This window comes from Haemorhous mexicanus, chromosome 5 (assembly GCF_027477595.1).
Source record: "Haemorhous mexicanus isolate bHaeMex1 chromosome 5, bHaeMex1.pri, whole genome shotgun sequence".
NCBI classification, from domain to species: domain Eukaryota; kingdom Metazoa; phylum Chordata; class Aves; order Passeriformes; family Fringillidae; genus Haemorhous; species Haemorhous mexicanus.
The window spans coordinates 5,923,017-5,941,084 of record NC_082345.1 but is presented as its reverse complement, the minus strand read 5'-3'; the positions used below and the strand labels follow the sequence as shown (position 1 = coordinate 5,941,084).

Sequence of the window (18,068 nt, the reverse complement as noted above, 5' to 3'; positions counted from 1 at the left end):
GATACTATAATACATTAAAGAATGCTATACTAAAACTATAATAAACTGTACTAAAAAGTAAATAAAGATACAGGCAGAGAGCTAAAAAATAGTAATGAAAAACTCATTACTCTCTCCAGAGTCCCAACACAGCTTGACAGTGATTGGTCATTAAGTAAAAACAATTCACATGAAAGCAATGAAACAATCACCTGTTGGTAAACAATGTCTAAACACATTCCAAAGTAGCAAAACACAGAATAAAGAAATCAAATCATTATTGTTTTCATTTTTCTCTAAGGCTTCTCACCTTCCCAGGAGAAAATCCTAGGCAAAGAGAATTTTCAGAAAATATAGCAGTAACAGTGTGCCATGGAGCTTTATTATAAAATTATTCCAGCACATCCAGAGGTTTTTGAATGCTATATGTAGCTAGATTTAAGCATGTATTGTGATTTTGAATGTTAATTAGTGACAAATTTTACCTGAGACAGAACCTGTTCCAAGTGCAAAATAAAATCACTCTTCGTTTGTATAAAACGTGGCAAAATTTATAATCATGTTGATTTTGAATCTTTCTGGTTTGCTGAAAATAAGAGCATTGTTCTTCTGTACTTCTCTGCCATCAGCAATTCTTTGAGTGTCTTATTTTGCTAAACCCCAGCACGTGCCTAAAAGCACTCTTCAAATGGTACTTTCAGGGACGTAGCCTCACATCTTCATGGGAAGCTATTCCTCTCCCTGCTTCAGAAATGTTCCCTTTGTTCCTAAAATGCTCATGTAGTTTCTCTTTTGGCCTCATTTACAGTGAAAGTGTTTTATCCTTTTGGTATATTATCAGTGTGTCTCCTTTAATACCTTGCATTTTTGTGGGCCAATGTTAACATATGCAGGCCATCCTCTTATCCCTGTGGTCCATTCTCTGAAACAGAAATACAGAAGAGTTGAAGGTTTGTATTGTAATGATTATGTGACCAAACTAAGTTAGCTCCCAAGCTGTAATGCTGCTTTGGTCAAGTGTAGACATCCTGTCCACAGCACTGGATGGTGCCTCCAGCCTGCAGAAGGGCTGAGTAGCACCCATTCCCTGGGAACATTTGTACTCCAGTTCAGTTGTGACATTTAGCATGTTCCAGCTGGTCACACTGCATAATTTTTCTCTCCTCCTGTCTTCTCCAAAAATGTTTTAGGTCGAGGAGCTGATGATGGCTATGGAGAAGGTCAAACAGGAGCTGGAGTCAATGAAAGCCAAATTGTCCTCTACACAACAGTCTTTGGCTGAGAAGGAAACCCATTTGACCAACCTACGAGCTGAAAGAAGGAAACATTTGGAGGAGGTCCTGGAAATGAAGTAAGTGTCTTCCTTTATTATTTGTAGGCTTGTTTTATTGATGTCTCTGCATTCCTTTCTGATCCTTGTTCTAAAGACAGCCCCTGCCTGGGTGTGTCTCTGCAGACAGCAGCTATCTGTAATCAGTCAAGCCTTCAGAGGTGACTTCTGACCAGGGATTACTGACATCACTTTCACACTTCCTCCAGAGCTCAAAAACATTTCTTCCTTTTGGTTGTTTACAGTAGACTTCTGTTATTTGCACTATTTGCACAATAGCATCTTCAAAGATCCTGAGCAACTACTGGGACTCAATTGTTCTATATCTAATGAATGTGCCATCTTGTTTTGAGCAGCCTATAACTCCTTCAAGGTGAGGTGCAAGGCAGTGTAGCAAATGACAAAAAAAAAAAGGGAGAAGATAAACATAATGTCAGGTGTTTGTAATGTTAAAGTCAGACTGCAGATTTCTGGTCTGCTCAAGTATTTTTCAAACTCATTCAGATGATTCATTATCCCTGGAGCAGTTTGAAGTTCTCTATCAGTCAAACTTTTCTAATCATCCTTACACAAGGAAGCCTGGATGAAGCCAAGCTTTGAAGAGGTGGGGAGAAGAGAGGGATTAGACTTCCCAGGCTTAAATACTTCCTAATTTCTGACTGTGCATTACAGATAAATAGCTATCCTTGGTTTAGGGAGACATGAATCCATTTAGTGCAATGATGGATAGTGCTGCCAGCAGTTCATTAGAAGCACTTTCAGTTGTTTAGCCAGCCCTGAAGAGAAGGAACATTTTTATTGGCAGGACTAGCAGTGGTTCCTCCACTGTGGTTTTGTGAGCCATTATTTATTTATTTAACTGTTCTACACTGGTCTCTTTCCTTTCCTTTTTTTTTTTTTTTTTTTTTAATGAAAGGATAGAAAAACAGCTGTTACAAAATGGAAAGAGGTGGCTTAGATCTTGAAACTTTAACTTAGAACTGCTGTATAAAGTAGGCCAAGCCTCCCCAGCTTCAAATTCAGCTACAACAGTTTGATCTAGACCTGGCATAAGGATGTTGGAAGACTGCAGTACTTAAAAGCCACACTTTTTATTTTTAATAAAAAAATTTATTGAGCTATAAATTTGACTGCCTTGAGAGTTGCTGTGTGGGGGGATGGGAAGAATAGCTCTTTAGGTGATGTGGGAATCCAAAGCAACTGGAGATGTATCCCATTTCCAATCACTTGAGAGAACTTTCTTCTGCCAAAGTGCTCTGCCAAACCTTCTCATTAAAATCTACACGCAGTGCACTGTATATCCTGAAATGTATTTGGAATTGTGTAGATCCTTTAATATAACTACTCACTACTGAATGATGACCTCTCTTACCTGTGTAAGTTATTGTTGGAAGGTTTTTGTACTGAAATGTGGAATCAGGTACTGCATGAACTGGTAGATCCATTGTACCTCAGAAGGAAGAAGAACACTGGAGAGAATGGTGATGCTGTCAGCACATGGAGAGAAAGATGGAAAAAGCATTACATTTGTATAGTTAACTAGCTGAGCATGTTTTAGTCATAGCTGGTCTGTCTTAAAGTTCTTTAAAGCTGCCAAAGGCATCCAAACTTCAAAAACTCACCCTCACCATGAGGCTCTGTTGCAAACAAGTCTCTACTGAGGACTCCCAGTCAATTAAATATCTTCTTTTATATACAGAAACTCCAGTGTATTCTTTGTTACCCTGCTTTCCCTATGTCTTTTATGAAAAGCACTCATTTGTTTTCTAGTTTTGCAAAAAGTTTCTCATGTTGTTAAAGTATTTACTGCAATTTCAACTGAAAAATGTCAGTAATGGAATGAGTGGTCAGTTTTGTGAAGCAATTAAATGCTTTTGAGGTTCTTATGGAGGAAAAATAGCTCTTGTACAGGTAGTGTTCAAAAGGAGGGTGAAAAATATTGTTTCCTGTGTTCTAGGACATGCTTCAGTGGGAGAAAGTTTGAGGTGCTCAGAACCAGCACTGATTAAATTTGGGATTTGTTAGGGGTCTTGATTTAACAACCTTAGCCCTGCAGTCAGCTAATGGGGCTGGGGAGCAGACAAAAAAAATAGCTTAGGAAATGCTGCTTTAGGAGATTCCAGATATGGAGTAAAAGAAAGTGTTAAAGCAACAAGGGGACTCCAGAAAGTTACCTCTGGGTTTTAATAGGAAGTTGTTAGATATAATGCTAGTGAAAATACATGTTTAAAATACTGGTTTTTAGAGTAGAACTTGTGTTTACTACTGACTCTGTAACCCTGAGAAGATCATTTCACACTCCTTAGGGAATAGTGTGGCACTAGAATAGCTCAAGTGTGAAATATTCCAAGCAAGAAATTTCACTCCTAGAAGAAATACTATGTATTTTGAAGCTCTCTTCCTTTAAGTCTAATATTTTCATTTTCTTTAAAAAAACTTTATTGGGAATAATTATGAGAGAGGCAGATAATGGTCTCTATTTATATCACCAAACTTGATCTACTGTAGAGAAATACTAGTGAACTGCTAGGATTTTTGTTTTGTTATGTTTTCTTTAAGAAGTTCTAATGTTTCCATCATTCACAGCAAATCTTTTAAATTAGGCAGGAATAAAGTGCTGTCTACAGAGAAATCTCTGTTCTTTGTCCCATAAAAACCTGCTTAGGCTGAGCTGAGTTATAAACTGTTGAAAATCACCAGTTTTACTTTCTTTTTTTTTTTTCCTCTGGTGTTGTCAGCAAATTTTGGCAGTGTGTGAAAATAACCAAGCACAAACAGTTTAATCTGAGGCTGAGCTGCTGCAGTTGCCAAATCTGCAGCAGTGGACACTGCACTCACAGGGAAGGGGAACAGACACTGTGTCTGCATGTTTGGTTTTGGTTTTTTTTTACTAGACAGGCCTTTTGTTATGGTCAGAGGGACCAGAAGGGTCTTCCTAGTCATGTGCTTCAAGGTTGAAAAGTCCCAGTTGGGGCATTCTCAAGGTGTTCTTTCAGACCTGGAGAAGGATCCAATAGCCCTTTCCTGAATTATGCCTTCTCCTGCTGATTGCAATTGCTGTTAGCCCTATAATTCAAGGTATGCAGACTTACATAACATAGTTGGCCCTTCAGAGTTGAATCTTTCATCCTGCTGGCTCACAACAGAAGGATGATTACTTCTCTGAGAATAATTTACTATCCTCTTGTTTCTTGAAAAATAATCAAAGATCTTGCAAATGAATTGTTAGCACAGAAACTAATTTATGTTTCAAAATCAAGCTGTCAGAAAACATCTTTTGATTTCTTATCTGACTGTACACGAGTAGTAATAATGCTTTTGTATTACTACACAAGTAATACTTTGAGTATTTATCACAGTAGATTTTAATGTCATGAATTCATCCCACAGAGAGTTGTTTCTTTGACACAGGGTGGAGGCAGAGATCCGAAATGAACCAGGTCTGTGTAGCTCAATGAGGCTTTTTGTTGTGTACTGTCCTTTCTTCATCTCACAGCTGGAAGGCTTCTGAGAGCTTCAGAGGGCCACTCATGGAAATGAGATGCCAGCCTAGGCAGGGCTATGCAGGAAGACTGTTCACTCATATCTCTGCTACAGTTCTCCTGCATGATATGACTTATGAATACTTGGTAGATGGAGAAGTCCACATCTTCATTTTCTGGCTCTCAGATAAGAAAAAACATAAAGGCCTGCACATGCCCACTCACAACTAAATATTAAGTCAGTGGAAGATGAGGTTATTTATCTTGTGAAAAGTTCACCTTCCCAGCAGTAAAGCAGCATTGTCTGGAGGTATGAGTATGAAGCTGAAGCTGAAAGTAATCCAGAAGAAACTGATTAATTGACACAGTTTCTTTGCCAGAAAACTAAAATCAGTTGATCCAAAATGAGATGTGAGGTAATTTCAAGCCCTGCAAACAGTTTAACCAAACAAAAATACTTCAGCTTGTGTACACCCATGGTGAACAGAACTAAAATAAAAGAAAGTATCAATGTCCATCCAGCAATAACTTGTTGGCTCATCTGCACCTGTCTTCTTGGAAATTAAGGAATTTCCTGGTGTTTAAAGAAGTTATGGTTATGCATATGGAATAACAAGATCCTCCAGAGCAGATGAACAGCTGTCTGTGGAGTTTGAAATCCCCTTGGGTTTGTTGTCAGTGCCACAAAGCAGCAGCACATTACTGTCACAGCAGCAAGGTGTGGCTTTCTAGGCCACATGACACTGAGCTGGGCTCACAGCCCTGGGGGTCACTGCTGTGTCAGATATCACCTGATGGCAGCAGTGCTACCTGAACTTCTCCTGTGATTATTTCACTTAAATAAGCTGAAGTCCCACAGGGGGCACTCTGTGTCTGTAGGATTCACTGTCTGGGGCAAAGCTGAACAAGTGCATCCCTGTCAGTCCCCTTCTCCTTCTGTGTCTTGGTTTCAATGACAATCCAGGACATTCTGTTAGCTTTGGAATTTTCTTTTTAGTCTTTTTCAGGGCACACAGGGAAAATTACCATGCTAGTGTCCTGTTACCATTGTTTTCTCCTTTTCAATTTTTTGTCCTTTCCAAGCATAAAATATTTAATCATATATATGTTTATTTTAATTCTATATAGTCACCCCATTGAATTGTAACTACTTCAGTTGAAAGGGTCTGAAATACAAAAAATAATCTATTTCTAATTTCTAAACAATACAGGCCTCATGTTTAAATCATTCAAAATAGACTGACCTTGGAACTGCTGTTGATTTCCAAGTGAATGGTGCAGAATCCAATGGGGAAGCTGAAATACAGCATGCAGCTATATTGTGTGTCTTTTGAGGCTCAAGTTTATTGAAATATCTTGGTTTCCTGCAAACTTGGTGTCTTTTGTTACTATTTAAATTCAGATGAAAACTTGAGAGAAAACAATCTCCTTCACACTTTTTTTTTTTCCTCTTGGCAATTAAGGAACTAGTCCTTTTATCCTTCCTGTCCTCCTGTGTTGTCCATGATCCTTCTGAGCACTCTGAGACTGGAATGGTCTGTCTGGGGGGGATGGTGGAGTCACCATCCCTGGATGTGTTTAAAAGAGCCTGGATGTGGCACTGGGTGCCAGGGTTTAGTTGAGGTGTCAGGGAATGGGTTGGACTCGATGATCTTGAAGGTCTCTTCCAAGAGACACCAGAGTTCTGTCAGCACTAGAGACAGCCTGCCACAGCTTCCTCTTTCCAGTGCAACTCACACTAGCTGGCCTGAACCATGGAAGCAAGCAGAAGAGTTTAACCCATTTTTGGGCAGCACTGCTAAACTGGTCAATCAAATGGTTCACATAACTGAATCTTGAATCTCAGAGTGTCACCGAGTGATTAAACTGCAAAGTAAAGACATGAACCTTTAGCAAAGCCTGTGTAGACAAAATGCTCCATGCAAATACACACAATTAGAATGTTGTGGTCTACTCAGTTTCTTGAAGTATTTGGAAGTTATATTTACCTTTACCTGGTGTGTTTTTACTCTTCACCTGCCTTGGAAATCTTTTCCTTCTGTAGCTTTTCAGATACTAAAACCTTGGCATGATATGTCACAGTCGTGTTCTGTCTGGTGATAAAACCTTCTGTATCTCATTTTATCTCGAATTCTATGGTCCCTGAGAACAATCTTGCAGACAGAAAGCATTGTACTATCTTAATGAGCCATGACAGGCCTGGAAGCAAAAGCAACTGCTGAAAACTACACCAGGTGGTGTTAAAGCATTTTGCTCTACTCAGTAATTTCTAAGACTATCAATGTTGTAGGGAGGAGTTGGGAAAAGAGGTCCAGTCATTAATTTCTGGAGAATTTAGCTGCACTATGCTCTTGTTCCCAGGCCTTTCCGTGGGAGATTATTTTTCTGGATATATTTCTTCAGGGAATGGGTTTAGTGTAAGTGATCCCTTCAGTGTCATAGTTTTCAAGATGGTGAAAGAAAATTAAACCTCTTTCAAATGAGAATGTGAAAAATTCAGCATGCAGCCTTAGTGTTAAAAATGTAGAGGTTTTGTCATGCTTTCATTTTCTTTTATGATATTGCAACATTCCTACAGAAGCTGCTTTGAAAGATCTCATCAATAGAGATCTTGGCATATCCATACACAGAGTACTAAAATGTATGATTTTTTTAGGCTTACATAATCCTGACTCTAGAGGATGAATACCCTTCTTGTCTTTTCTCAGTTTTGCTAGTCATGATTACAAGCCACCTTAGGGAACAGGTGCAGTACAAAAATTTTCATGTTCTTTACTGCCCAGAGGGCATTGCTTTGGTAAAAGTCTCTTTTTATCATAACCTGTATGCAGATCATGTTATCTAAGAGAAAAGGAATTGGTTTCTTTTTCTAGATAACCAAGTGTTAAATTGGTAGAGGAATAGGGAGAGTGATGGTTTTATGTTGACTAATGTATAGAACAGATTGTTCAGATAGCTCTAAGGGCACCAACATACTGCCTTCTGCTAGCTAATTCTGTATGCCTTTCTTTTGTATAATTAAATACACTCAGAAGTTCTGTCACAAGTGGAAGTTTATCTGTGTGATTTTCCCTTGGAAGTGTGAATCCTCCACGTCACTTAGTTCTAGAACAACACTTAACAAAAGTACATTTCCAAGTTTTCTGCATGCAAAGACATTGTTTGTGTATAATTCTATACAGAAGAAGCATAAATATGACTGTGATTTTTGTTCTAAAATATGCAGGAGTGTTTTGGCTCGGGGTTGATAGCAAAAGTAGCTTTCCTATGCTGGCTGTTTCAGCTGCATCAGTGATTCCTGTCTCCATCCCTAATCCAGTATAACATTCTGGGGCTTCCAGGGGTGTTACTGAGCTAAACTAAATCAAGCACTTTTTACTCTCTGTTAAAGTCAAAAGAACCATGAGTTCCTTAGGGTGCTTTTTCCTCTTTTATAAATGTGAATTGTAAATAGTAATGCATATAAATCAACTCTGTGAGCACTACATATTTCATTAAATACAGTCAAGCTGTGGGTTAATAGAAGTTCCAAGTGAAAATATTATGGTATCTCATTGCATATATTGTAGATTTAATGTAATGTGAACAATAGTAGCTTTGAGCAATTGTAAATCCCATCCGGACATCGTCAGCATAGCTCAAAACACAAGGAGGGAACTCTCCAAGGGTGCATGTGCTTCCATGGTCACTGTGCATGTGCAAGTCACTCTTTTATTGGGTTTAAAATAACACTGGAGCTTTGCAGGGTGTAGGTAAGGCAAAGTCTAACTCCAGTCTGTTGTCTGGAGTGGAACAGAAATTCCTTTTTTTGAAAAAAAGTGAGGTCAATTTGCTTTAATTACAGAAATAACCTCTGAAGCAAGTAATTGCTTCCCTGCAATCCTAGAGGACAACAAGTGGGAATTGAGTAAGAAAAATTGGAGAACTGGGTTAAGTTGCTGGCAGTACATACAATCTTTGTCTTTATACTGTATGGGAATATCCATGATGTCTTCTTTGTTTTCTTCCCTTCCCAAACAATATTTTTGATTTCTTTTAGGCAAAATAAAAAGCATCATCTGCAGGTCTGTGGAATTTCTGAGAAAGCTCCACAGTGATTGGATATGAGAATTGTTGGTTTGGATTTGTCTGGTGATACCTTGTGTGCAGTGAAAGTGGTTCTGTGTAACTGCAGTCAATAACATGAAAATTGACCAGAACTGTTCACTTAGAAATCCTAAAAGATGACAGTAATCACTGTGAAAGTGTCTTTCTTTGAGGTATGATGCTGTCACTGCTATTAAGTCAGTTCTCCCCAGGTCAGTAGTTTTATAATAGTTTTCTGCAGATTGCAGGATGAAGAGAACTCTTCCTGCACTAGGAGCTGGTACATATGAGAACATAGGGAATTCTGAAAGATCATTTGACACAATGTTATATTTGGTGCTGCCTAAACCCCTTTTTCAGACCTGCCTCAAGCACTAAATAGATATGGCTGTAGCTTTCTCTGGGCTTATAGCTCTTTTTCAGTCTGCTGGCATTCTACAGCTTTAAAATTCCTGTTGACTTGAAAACTACAGGAACACCTTAGTTTATTTCCACTATGTAATCTAGGAATCAAGCTTTGCATGTGAGGATAAACTAAATTATATAGTTTGTATTTGCTATACAATCAACTAGTTTGATCATTTAGTTTAATTTCGTGAGTAAAGATTTTAGTCCAGTGAGACTGTTGTGAAAAGATGACAACTGCAAGTTGCTTTGAGCAGTGGGGGATTTAATCAGAAAATGATTGGAGTAAATGGTCAAAGATAGATGTAAATGTTTAGAAAATACTAAAGTGTTAAATAGCAGAGAAATTAATTTGTTGAGACTAACTCATGACAAATCAACCAGGTGTCTCCATATGCCAAGTCATAGTTTTGGTAATATAGCAGTTTTGATCTCAGGAGGATTTGTGTCATTGTCTTGCAGAACTCTCTCATCAAGAATTAGGGATTGTATTCCTTATTAAACCACCATGAAGTGAATAAGTAGGTAGCTGGAAAAGAATAAGCAGTGGTTTACTGTTGAAATGGAAACCTCTGTTACCTGATGTCCTTGGAGGGCTCTCTCTAGCCTGCTCCTGTTCCAGCTGTCCTTGGTGAAGTGGCTGATGAGCCAAAGCCAAAGGGTGTGTGTTGCCAAAAAGCCCTGGTTGGGTGTTCAGGTGATTTGGGGAACAAGATGAGAATTCAAAGAGATCTCAATAAAGTGAAGAGGGGTTCTAGGAAGGTTTTTACATCAACATATCACAAATAGCTTAAATACAGCTGAACGTGCTTGGGGGTGCTTTAGGTGAAGGTGAAGATGGAGACTGTGTTATCCTGCAGATTTTGTGATTCTTCAGCACAAGTCATACACTTTCCTTACTGAATGTCTGTAAGAATGAAAAATGTGTCCTGTAAAAATGTATGATGTGCCTGAGCTTGTTCCTCATGTCATGTGGGCTCAGTTCTGTCTCTTAATATTATCTTTGGTTTGCAGGTTCAATTTCTAAAGAGAAACTTTGCTTTTGTAGATAATTCATGTTGAGTATTTTCCTTGCAAAGGAAACTTCTTTATTTGTTGGAAGGAATAGAAACAATTCAGTTTGTTGGTTCAAGGTAGCTGCAAAACTCTTGCTGTCTTTCAAGCCCTCATTAGGCAGGAAACCTGAAAGGGTTAGGACTTGCTGGGTTATAAAGAATGCCAGGGATATCTTCTTATATTTGGAAAAAGCCTTTATCTCATCTAGCCACACTTTCATCAAAAATATTTATAATGCAATTATAAATAATAGTACTTTTCAGTTTCGTTCTTTTCAACAAAGGATTTTACGTTTCAAAGTCACCTTTTTTAATAAAAATGGAGAAATGCCATTGTTGTTCCTCAGAGGAGTAAACTGAAAAGCAAAACATGAAGTGACTTGTTCACCCATGGCCACAGAACTTCAGTGATGTCAGGAATTAAAATCTGAAGATATACTGGGTTTGTAGATTTTTTTGATGTCTTAACAGTTTGAGACACAAATGTTTCATGGGAAATGTGCATGTAAGATACACAGTTCTTCATGTGTTTCTCTCTCCTAGCATATTCTCATACAGATCCTTTGTACATCCTCATTTTTTGTTTTTTTTGTCTGTACCTAAAGTTGAGTATGCATTTCTTGCCACTTCAGTGCTGTAATTGGAGAGAAGCAATCTGTTCTGTTTTGCTGAGCTGATCTTTGGATTTATCTTGCTTACTAGAGTCTCATTGTTAGTGAGGGCTCAGGTTTTGAGTTTGAAAAACTAGATTAATTTAGCCAGGAGATGTTAATTTAGAAGAAAAACAAACACATTTTTGCCTTGCCTTTAAAAATATGAAGCTGGCTTTGGACTGCAGTTTCATAGATTTTGTGACAAATGAAGCAAGAAATAAATTGGCAAACTCTCCATGTCCAAAGTATAGTGGTACAGTGTGCTCTCTAATTCTCAGCCCCAAAGATCTCAGCAAAGGCCACAAATTAAACAAAGTCGAAACTAATCAACTTTACAATCAAAATACAATTATTAAAGCTTTCATTTACTACAAAGAAGCAGTTGTGAAAGAGGCACTGGAGCAAGTTCTTTTGTGCAGTAAGGGAAAATCAACAGCAAGGTGTCAAACAGAAAAATGAAACTCTGCAGGTGAAGTCTTTGGAGCCAAAAGAAACCAGCACTTATGCAGAAATGCAAGTAAACTGTTGGAGAATGGAGAAGGTGTTTGACACCTCTGTGTGGTGCCACACAGAGGGTCTCAGTGTGGCACTTGGCCCAGACAGAGGAAGCCTGTGGACTAGAGCAATGCTCTGGGTCAGGCACAGCCCTTGGAATGCCATCCCTGTGAGAATGCCCTGCAGGGCTTCCAGCTGCTGGAGCTTCTGCCTCCTCTGCAGCGTGGGAACAGCAGTCCCTGGGGGAAAAGTGGATCTCAGGGATGCCTGGACACACCATAGCTGACAGGACCTCTCTCTGTACATTTTCTGCCCTTGTTTTGGGGAGACAGGCTGCTCCACATTGCTTCATGACATGCATGGATACATCCTCATTGTATTTATACAGATAGTGAATTTCTTGTTCTGTTTGATGGGCAAATACAATCTCAGTGCAACTTGAATGCAGCTAAGTGTAAGAACTTCATCTTTAGTTGCCTGTTCCTGAAAGAGAACTTGTAGGCTTTTAGTGAAAATAGTTTTAGAGGGACACAAATTGCTTTGGGCAGCTATATGGTTTTCATGTCAGGGCTACAAATAGCATAAAAACTTTATTCCCATACATGGGAGATGCACTATCTTTTAATAGGTCTCTATTCTACTTTCATTTTCATTTTACTAACTCTCAAAGAGGTATTAATATGTAGGTAGTGTAGTAAGTTATGTCTAGTATTTTGTAGAGTACACCTGCCTCAGTCCAGCTGTGGTTACACATTTTTGTGGTGCAGACACTCCCATGGCTACAGTGTGCATGCATTACTTGTGTTTTGTTTGACTTGCCTGGTGTATGGGTCATTTTTATTTTATAAATAAGTATATTTAATTTTCTGTAGACTCTGATAAGCTCTGTAAGTTTCTTAGCAGATTAATGATTTAATGAAAATTTAATGTATTTTCAAGGTAGGAATACTTTTTAAGAGCTGTCAAGTTGTAGTCTGATGCATGAAATAAAACCCTCAGCTCTTCAGAGTTGCTTTACCCCCTGTTCCCAGTGCCAGGCCAGCTTGGAAGCAATTATTCATCAATCAGCAGACCATCATCATGAAATTCCTGCTTGGTAAAGATGGAAAATTTAACTCCTTATGACCAGCAGTCATGGATTTTCAGTTAAACTTTCTCATTCCCATTCTGTATACTGACATGGCTGGTCTGGAGCATGCATAGTAAAGGACAAAATCTGCCCTTCAGGTGCTCTATTCCCAAGGAAATCCTACAAGTCTTAGAAAAAAACTTCTAAAAATATTAACTGTAGGAATGCACCAAAAAAAAAAAAAGCTCTCACTCCTCTTTGGAATTCATGCACTGCCCATTTTTCTAGTTTATGTCTTAACTATGTATTTTGATTTGAGGTGAGAGTTAGGACAGCCTAGAGGAAGTATTTCATTACCCAACTTCCCAGCACCTCAGCTGAGGTTGGTGACAGTCTGCTGGGACTTGGAAATGCACACCTACACCTTTGATGAACAAGAGGAGTTTGCTGATCAAAATGGGTTACAATGACTTTTCTCCACATTCTAGGAAGAGACTTTTTTGGGTTTTTTAATTGTGCAGCCTTCTAAAATTTCAGTTTATGCTGTGGCCCTCAGTTCTCATGATACTTGACAAGATATAGCACTTTCCATCTGAAAATGCTAAAGCAGTTGTAAAGTCCCTGTTAACTCCTGAAATAAGCCTTTGGGGGGAAAAAATAAGTGTTTATCTTATTTAGGAATAAGGGAAACTCAACACAGAAAAATTCAAATGGCATGAATAAATTGTCCAAGTTGTTTAGACAATTTATTATCTAGTTGCAGTCAGGTAATTTAGCTATATCTTGCACTCCCAAAATAAGATTTCATTTGCTGTTGTGAATTAACAGAGGGCTGTTATTCAAATGTTGTTTAAAGGGCAGTATTAAAATTAATTTTCTTGTTCACAGTGAGGTTCTTTCCTATCTTTTCTGTTTCTCAAGTCTCCACTTCCTTTTCTTTGGTTGGTCTTCAGAACCTCGTTCTCTGCCTGCCAGTGACGCTCTCTGATTTACATTGGACTCCAAAAAATGTTTTGAAGACTTCCACCATTCTACACACAAGATGTATGTTGGATAAGAAAGGAGCTCATTGCCAGCTTTGAGGTGCCTGTTGATCCCTCATTTGTTGGTTCTGAGGAGAACAGCACTGTGCTGTCTGAACCTGGGAGCCTGCTGCCATTTCTGGTGCATTAAATTACCCCACTGGACTTCCAGAAGGTTCCTCTTCAGAAAGGCATGGATGTTCCTTATCTTTTGTTGGCCTCCTGTCTTTCATACCCTGGGGCAGCTCATGTGAAACTGGACACCATTAATTGGGCAGTGCAATCCCAAGGCAGGCAGCTAGAAAAACTGAATCATCACAGTTCCCATCAGCATCACTTAGGGAGACAAGGCTGCAGTCTGCTCTGGCAGCTTCTCAGCCCTGACAGGACCCTCACCATCCCTTCAAGATGACTTCTGACATCCCAGAATTTGACACTGTGAGCACACTCTGTGCTGCAAGACCTCACAGCTTCCACAGAAGTTCTGTCATCTCCTTGAGCCCTACTGAAAGGTCACATTCAGGAACACATTCAGGGCTTCCCAGGCTCGCTGGGATTAGGAGTCATTGTCTTCATGACTTTGGATCATGGACTTGCCTAGGAACTGTGGAATGATCAGTCCCAAACACAGTCAAGGCACTTCCACACTACAGGGGAGTTGCCTCACTGAGGCTGAAAGGGTCTTTTAATGTTTTAATGAGATGTTTCTTCTTCATATTCTGGAAGAGTATTTTATTCCTAAAACACTGCTAGTAGTGGCTCTGTCTCCTTTGAGGATGCTACAGTGTATTTGATAGCTCATTGAATGGCTGAACTATGTACTTTAAAAAAACCACAAAAACAACCAAATCTACATCAATATTTTTTACTTGTGTAATTTTAGCACATTATTATTTAACAAAGAACAATAGATTCTCAATGTCATTTTAACATTTTTGTCTGGTTTTGCTAGATAATTTTTCTGTCCTCAACTGTCTTTTCACTGAAAATTCACAGAATTGTAACGGCCACATGCCCAAATATTTTCCCAGTCTGTTTCACAGTTACACCAAACTCAGCTATGTTTTGTCTTTTTGATTGTTACAGTAATCATCCTTAAGGAAAAGCTAGCTATGAATGTGTTTTTCTGTAGTTACTAAGCTTTTAAGTGGTCCTTCAACTTTTTTGGGACTCCTGGTTTCATTGGCCAGTGCCAGAACAGTCTTACTCTTACACATGGTTGGCTGTTCTTCTATTCTATACCACTGTGTAATTCTGAAAATACTGGTCTGTGTTAGCTAAAGAGCAAAATTATAAATTTTAACAAAATGATACATGGAAAGCCAAGTCTGTGAATGGAGATGAGCTCTAAATGCATTGTGTTAGTTAATAATTGGGATGTTATGTATTCCTCATTCATAACTTTTAAAGTTGTCAGTTATAAAAGTAAATGCAAAATCTTGCAGAGATTTAGATTAAAATCTCTGTGTATGGCTTATATTTTAAAACAAAGCTAAAAGAAGGAAACACTCTTCTTGTGAAAGATGCAAGAGCAGCATGGTTTAATCAAGCATATTTGTAAAAGTGATAAAACAAATCTATTTTTTTAAAAAAGCTTTATTTTTCATATTGTGCCTGCCAGCCTCTCCTGGTTTCAGGGAACTGGTTTCAGTTAGGCCCTGGGGTAAACAGGAGTCCTTGTTTACATGGTCCAGGGCAAGAGGCTAATTGACTCTTTCATTTCTCTTCTTGTATTTCATATACATTTAGGGAAGGTAAAACAGAGAGAAGCTGCAATCACACGACTTCTGAGGTTAAAATAGCCTGATTGGGAGAAGGACAATTAAGCTGCATTTATGCTCCTAATAACTCATGCCATGTGCTGATCTGTATTCAGAGCCACCACTTTGGGATGTTTTCCAGGCCCAGACTTTGGGTTTGCAATATGCTATCATTTTGTTACTACACTTTAAATGTGTTCCTATGTGTCTTTCCTTTTTTATACATAAGGTGCTACAGAATGGCAAGACTGAAGGTGGTTGTTCTAAATGGCTTTCAAAGTTCTTCTAGGTGTGTAGTTTTGCCTTAGCCAAGACCCTTTTTAGGCTTCCAAGCTCTAAAATGAATATACAACTACTTTTTCTTGCTTTATTTTCATAAGTCAGTGTAGGTTTTCTTGAAGCCTCTAAGTGTATAAAACTATTTGAGATGCCAGAGCACTGCAATGCTGTTTTTTTCATTTGTGTCTTCTGTAGCTGGCCAGGGAATACAAAATCATACATAGAATCTTAAAAAAAAATAATTCCTTCTGAATATTATACTCAGCCACATTCTCCACAGTTGTTTAGGTCTTATTGAAATATATGAGTATGAAAATAAACAGAAGAGTTCCTCTTGATGTTACAATGCAGTAAGATCCCTTTTAAGAAGCATTTTAAACTTCACATGTAATTTCTGGTTCTGCCCTGCTATGTGAATGAAGCTGTGCTCTGCAGGCCAAGACTGAAAATACATTTTTGGGAGCATGAGGATCTGTGGTCTGACTGCAGGGCAGGCTGAGCTACAGACCCATCTGCTCCTGCTCCCCTCTCCCAGGTCCTCCTTTGCGCTGTGTCTGCAGCTCACAAAACTCCACTGCACTAATTTAGGACACTAACGTAGCAATAAAATGTCCACATTTTTCTGATGTTAGTTTTCTGCTGGCTTAGTGCACTGAAATGGCAATCCATAAGTCTCAGACAACACAAGGCAAGGTTTGAAACTTGTGTTGTGGGAAGGAGATGACTGACAGCAAGCTGCTAGAGTGGCCTGAACTGCAACTTCCGTTGCAAAACCAAAAGCCACCCCTTGCCTTCTGGTCTTCATTCATAGCTTGGGTAATGGGCTGAGACCTCTATGTGTAATAAACTTTTGCCCTGCTTTATTATCCATTCCTTTTTAGCTTTTCTTCTTGATAGAAGGCTTGTCCTGCTCCTGGCCTGGGAGGCCTCCTGCCTTTGGCCTGCTGCCTCCCTTATCAGCAGAGTTTCCAAGATGCAGGGTGGTGTTTTCTGTTAAGGATCTGAGCTGCAGCGGTCCCACCATCCTGCATCTGTCACTCATTCCTCCTTCTGAGCGGGGTGGGTTGATTAGACTGATTAAAGTAAGTGTCTGGATTGAGAGGGTTAAAGCACATCCATCTGTTCTGGATTTACTGCTGCTTCAGTGGAGGCAGGAGGGCCAGGAATTAGTGAGTGGCTTAGTCCAGTTCTCACTGCTGGCAACTGACAGGAGCACTGATGAGGTGATAATGAACTAAAAAGTCTGCCCTGTTGGCTGGGTGGGAAAGGGACCCAGACAGTGGGCAAGTCTCACCCCAGTCCTTGCCAAGATTTTCACGTTTTAATAGAATCCATCTAAAGCAAAATTAACAAGTATACATTCCTGGACAAGCTTCAGTATCGTAATTTATCACCGGTGGATGCGAAAGAAATCCCCGCGGTGGCGTTTGCAGCTCTGTGGGGCTCAGGCACCAGGCAGCCCAACCCAGCAGTGCTAGTGGCACCAACTAGAGTTTTTATCAGATGCACAATAACTCCTTTTAAAATGCCATCTGAGGTTGTGCAGAACACACCCCTTCCATTTTAGTTCTGACCTTTGGTGGCACTTACTAACATTTTTGACTGTAACAATTGATTCTTGAAGTATTCCAATCAGGATTTGAGATAGATCCTAAATGCATTGCTTTGTGTTTTCCCTTCATTGCTTTAAATGCTGCAAAGCATTTGTTTTTCTTACTTTTTCTTTAAACCTCTGTCTTTCATTAGAACATATTCCAGATTGCCTGTAACCTCACAGTATTTTACTTTTGACATGAGTCCAGCTAATGCCAAGCATGAGTGTTCATTATATGTCTGTGCTAACACAGCGTGGATATACTGCCATGTGGAGGTGTAAGAAGCACTTCAAGCTGGTTGGGTAGCTGAGGAATACAGTGTAGGCACTCACCAGGCTTCTTACATTGATATTAGGTGTTCTTCTCAACTTACTTGTTGCTGACAGACTTAATAAAGGTTCAAGATTTTACAGGCCTTCAATTTGTAAAGAGTCTGCAGAGAGTACAAGCATGAAATATCTGAGCAAGAGTTTGTCTTTTTTGTAGACAACAATGCTGAGTTTCTCAAGCTGGGTTAGAAGCTGTTTATTCCACAGCTGAAGTTTCGAAGTTTATTCCAAAGCTGAAGCTTTGGAAGGCAACTTCATTCATAGAGGGAAAACCTCTCTGACCTTTGTGCAGAACATTGAGGGGGAAGATCGTGACCTCAGAGTCTCCAGTGGCTGTTGATTGAAACCTTGTGTTTCAAGAAATAAATGTTTAAAAACACTTCCTTATAAGGCCCAGGCTGCATAGACTGACTTTTTTTATAGCATTTTAACTATTTTGGTAAAAGGTGTTTCTTCCCCTGCCCCCCTTCTGATCCTACCAGAAAGGGCCAACTCAGCGCAATCGTTACTGTGACCCTTAGACTGAATG

The 18,068-nt window shown here is 39.2% G+C and overlaps 1 protein-coding gene across 5 annotated transcripts in view; it reads left to right on the top strand.

Moving 5' to 3' along the window:
* The window catches only part of ERC1 (ELKS/RAB6-interacting/CAST family member 1), a 280,985-nt gene that overhangs the window by 179,367 nt on the left and 83,550 nt on the right, over window positions 1-18,068 (top strand). For all 5 annotated transcript variants that reach the window (XM_059845691.1, XM_059845689.1, XM_059845690.1 and 2 more), the window contains one exon: window positions 1,170-1,330. In XM_059845691.1, the coding sequence (XP_059701674.1) occupies window positions 1,170-1,330 (161 nt within the window). The remainder of the gene's footprint in view (window positions 1-1,169; window positions 1,331-18,068) is intronic.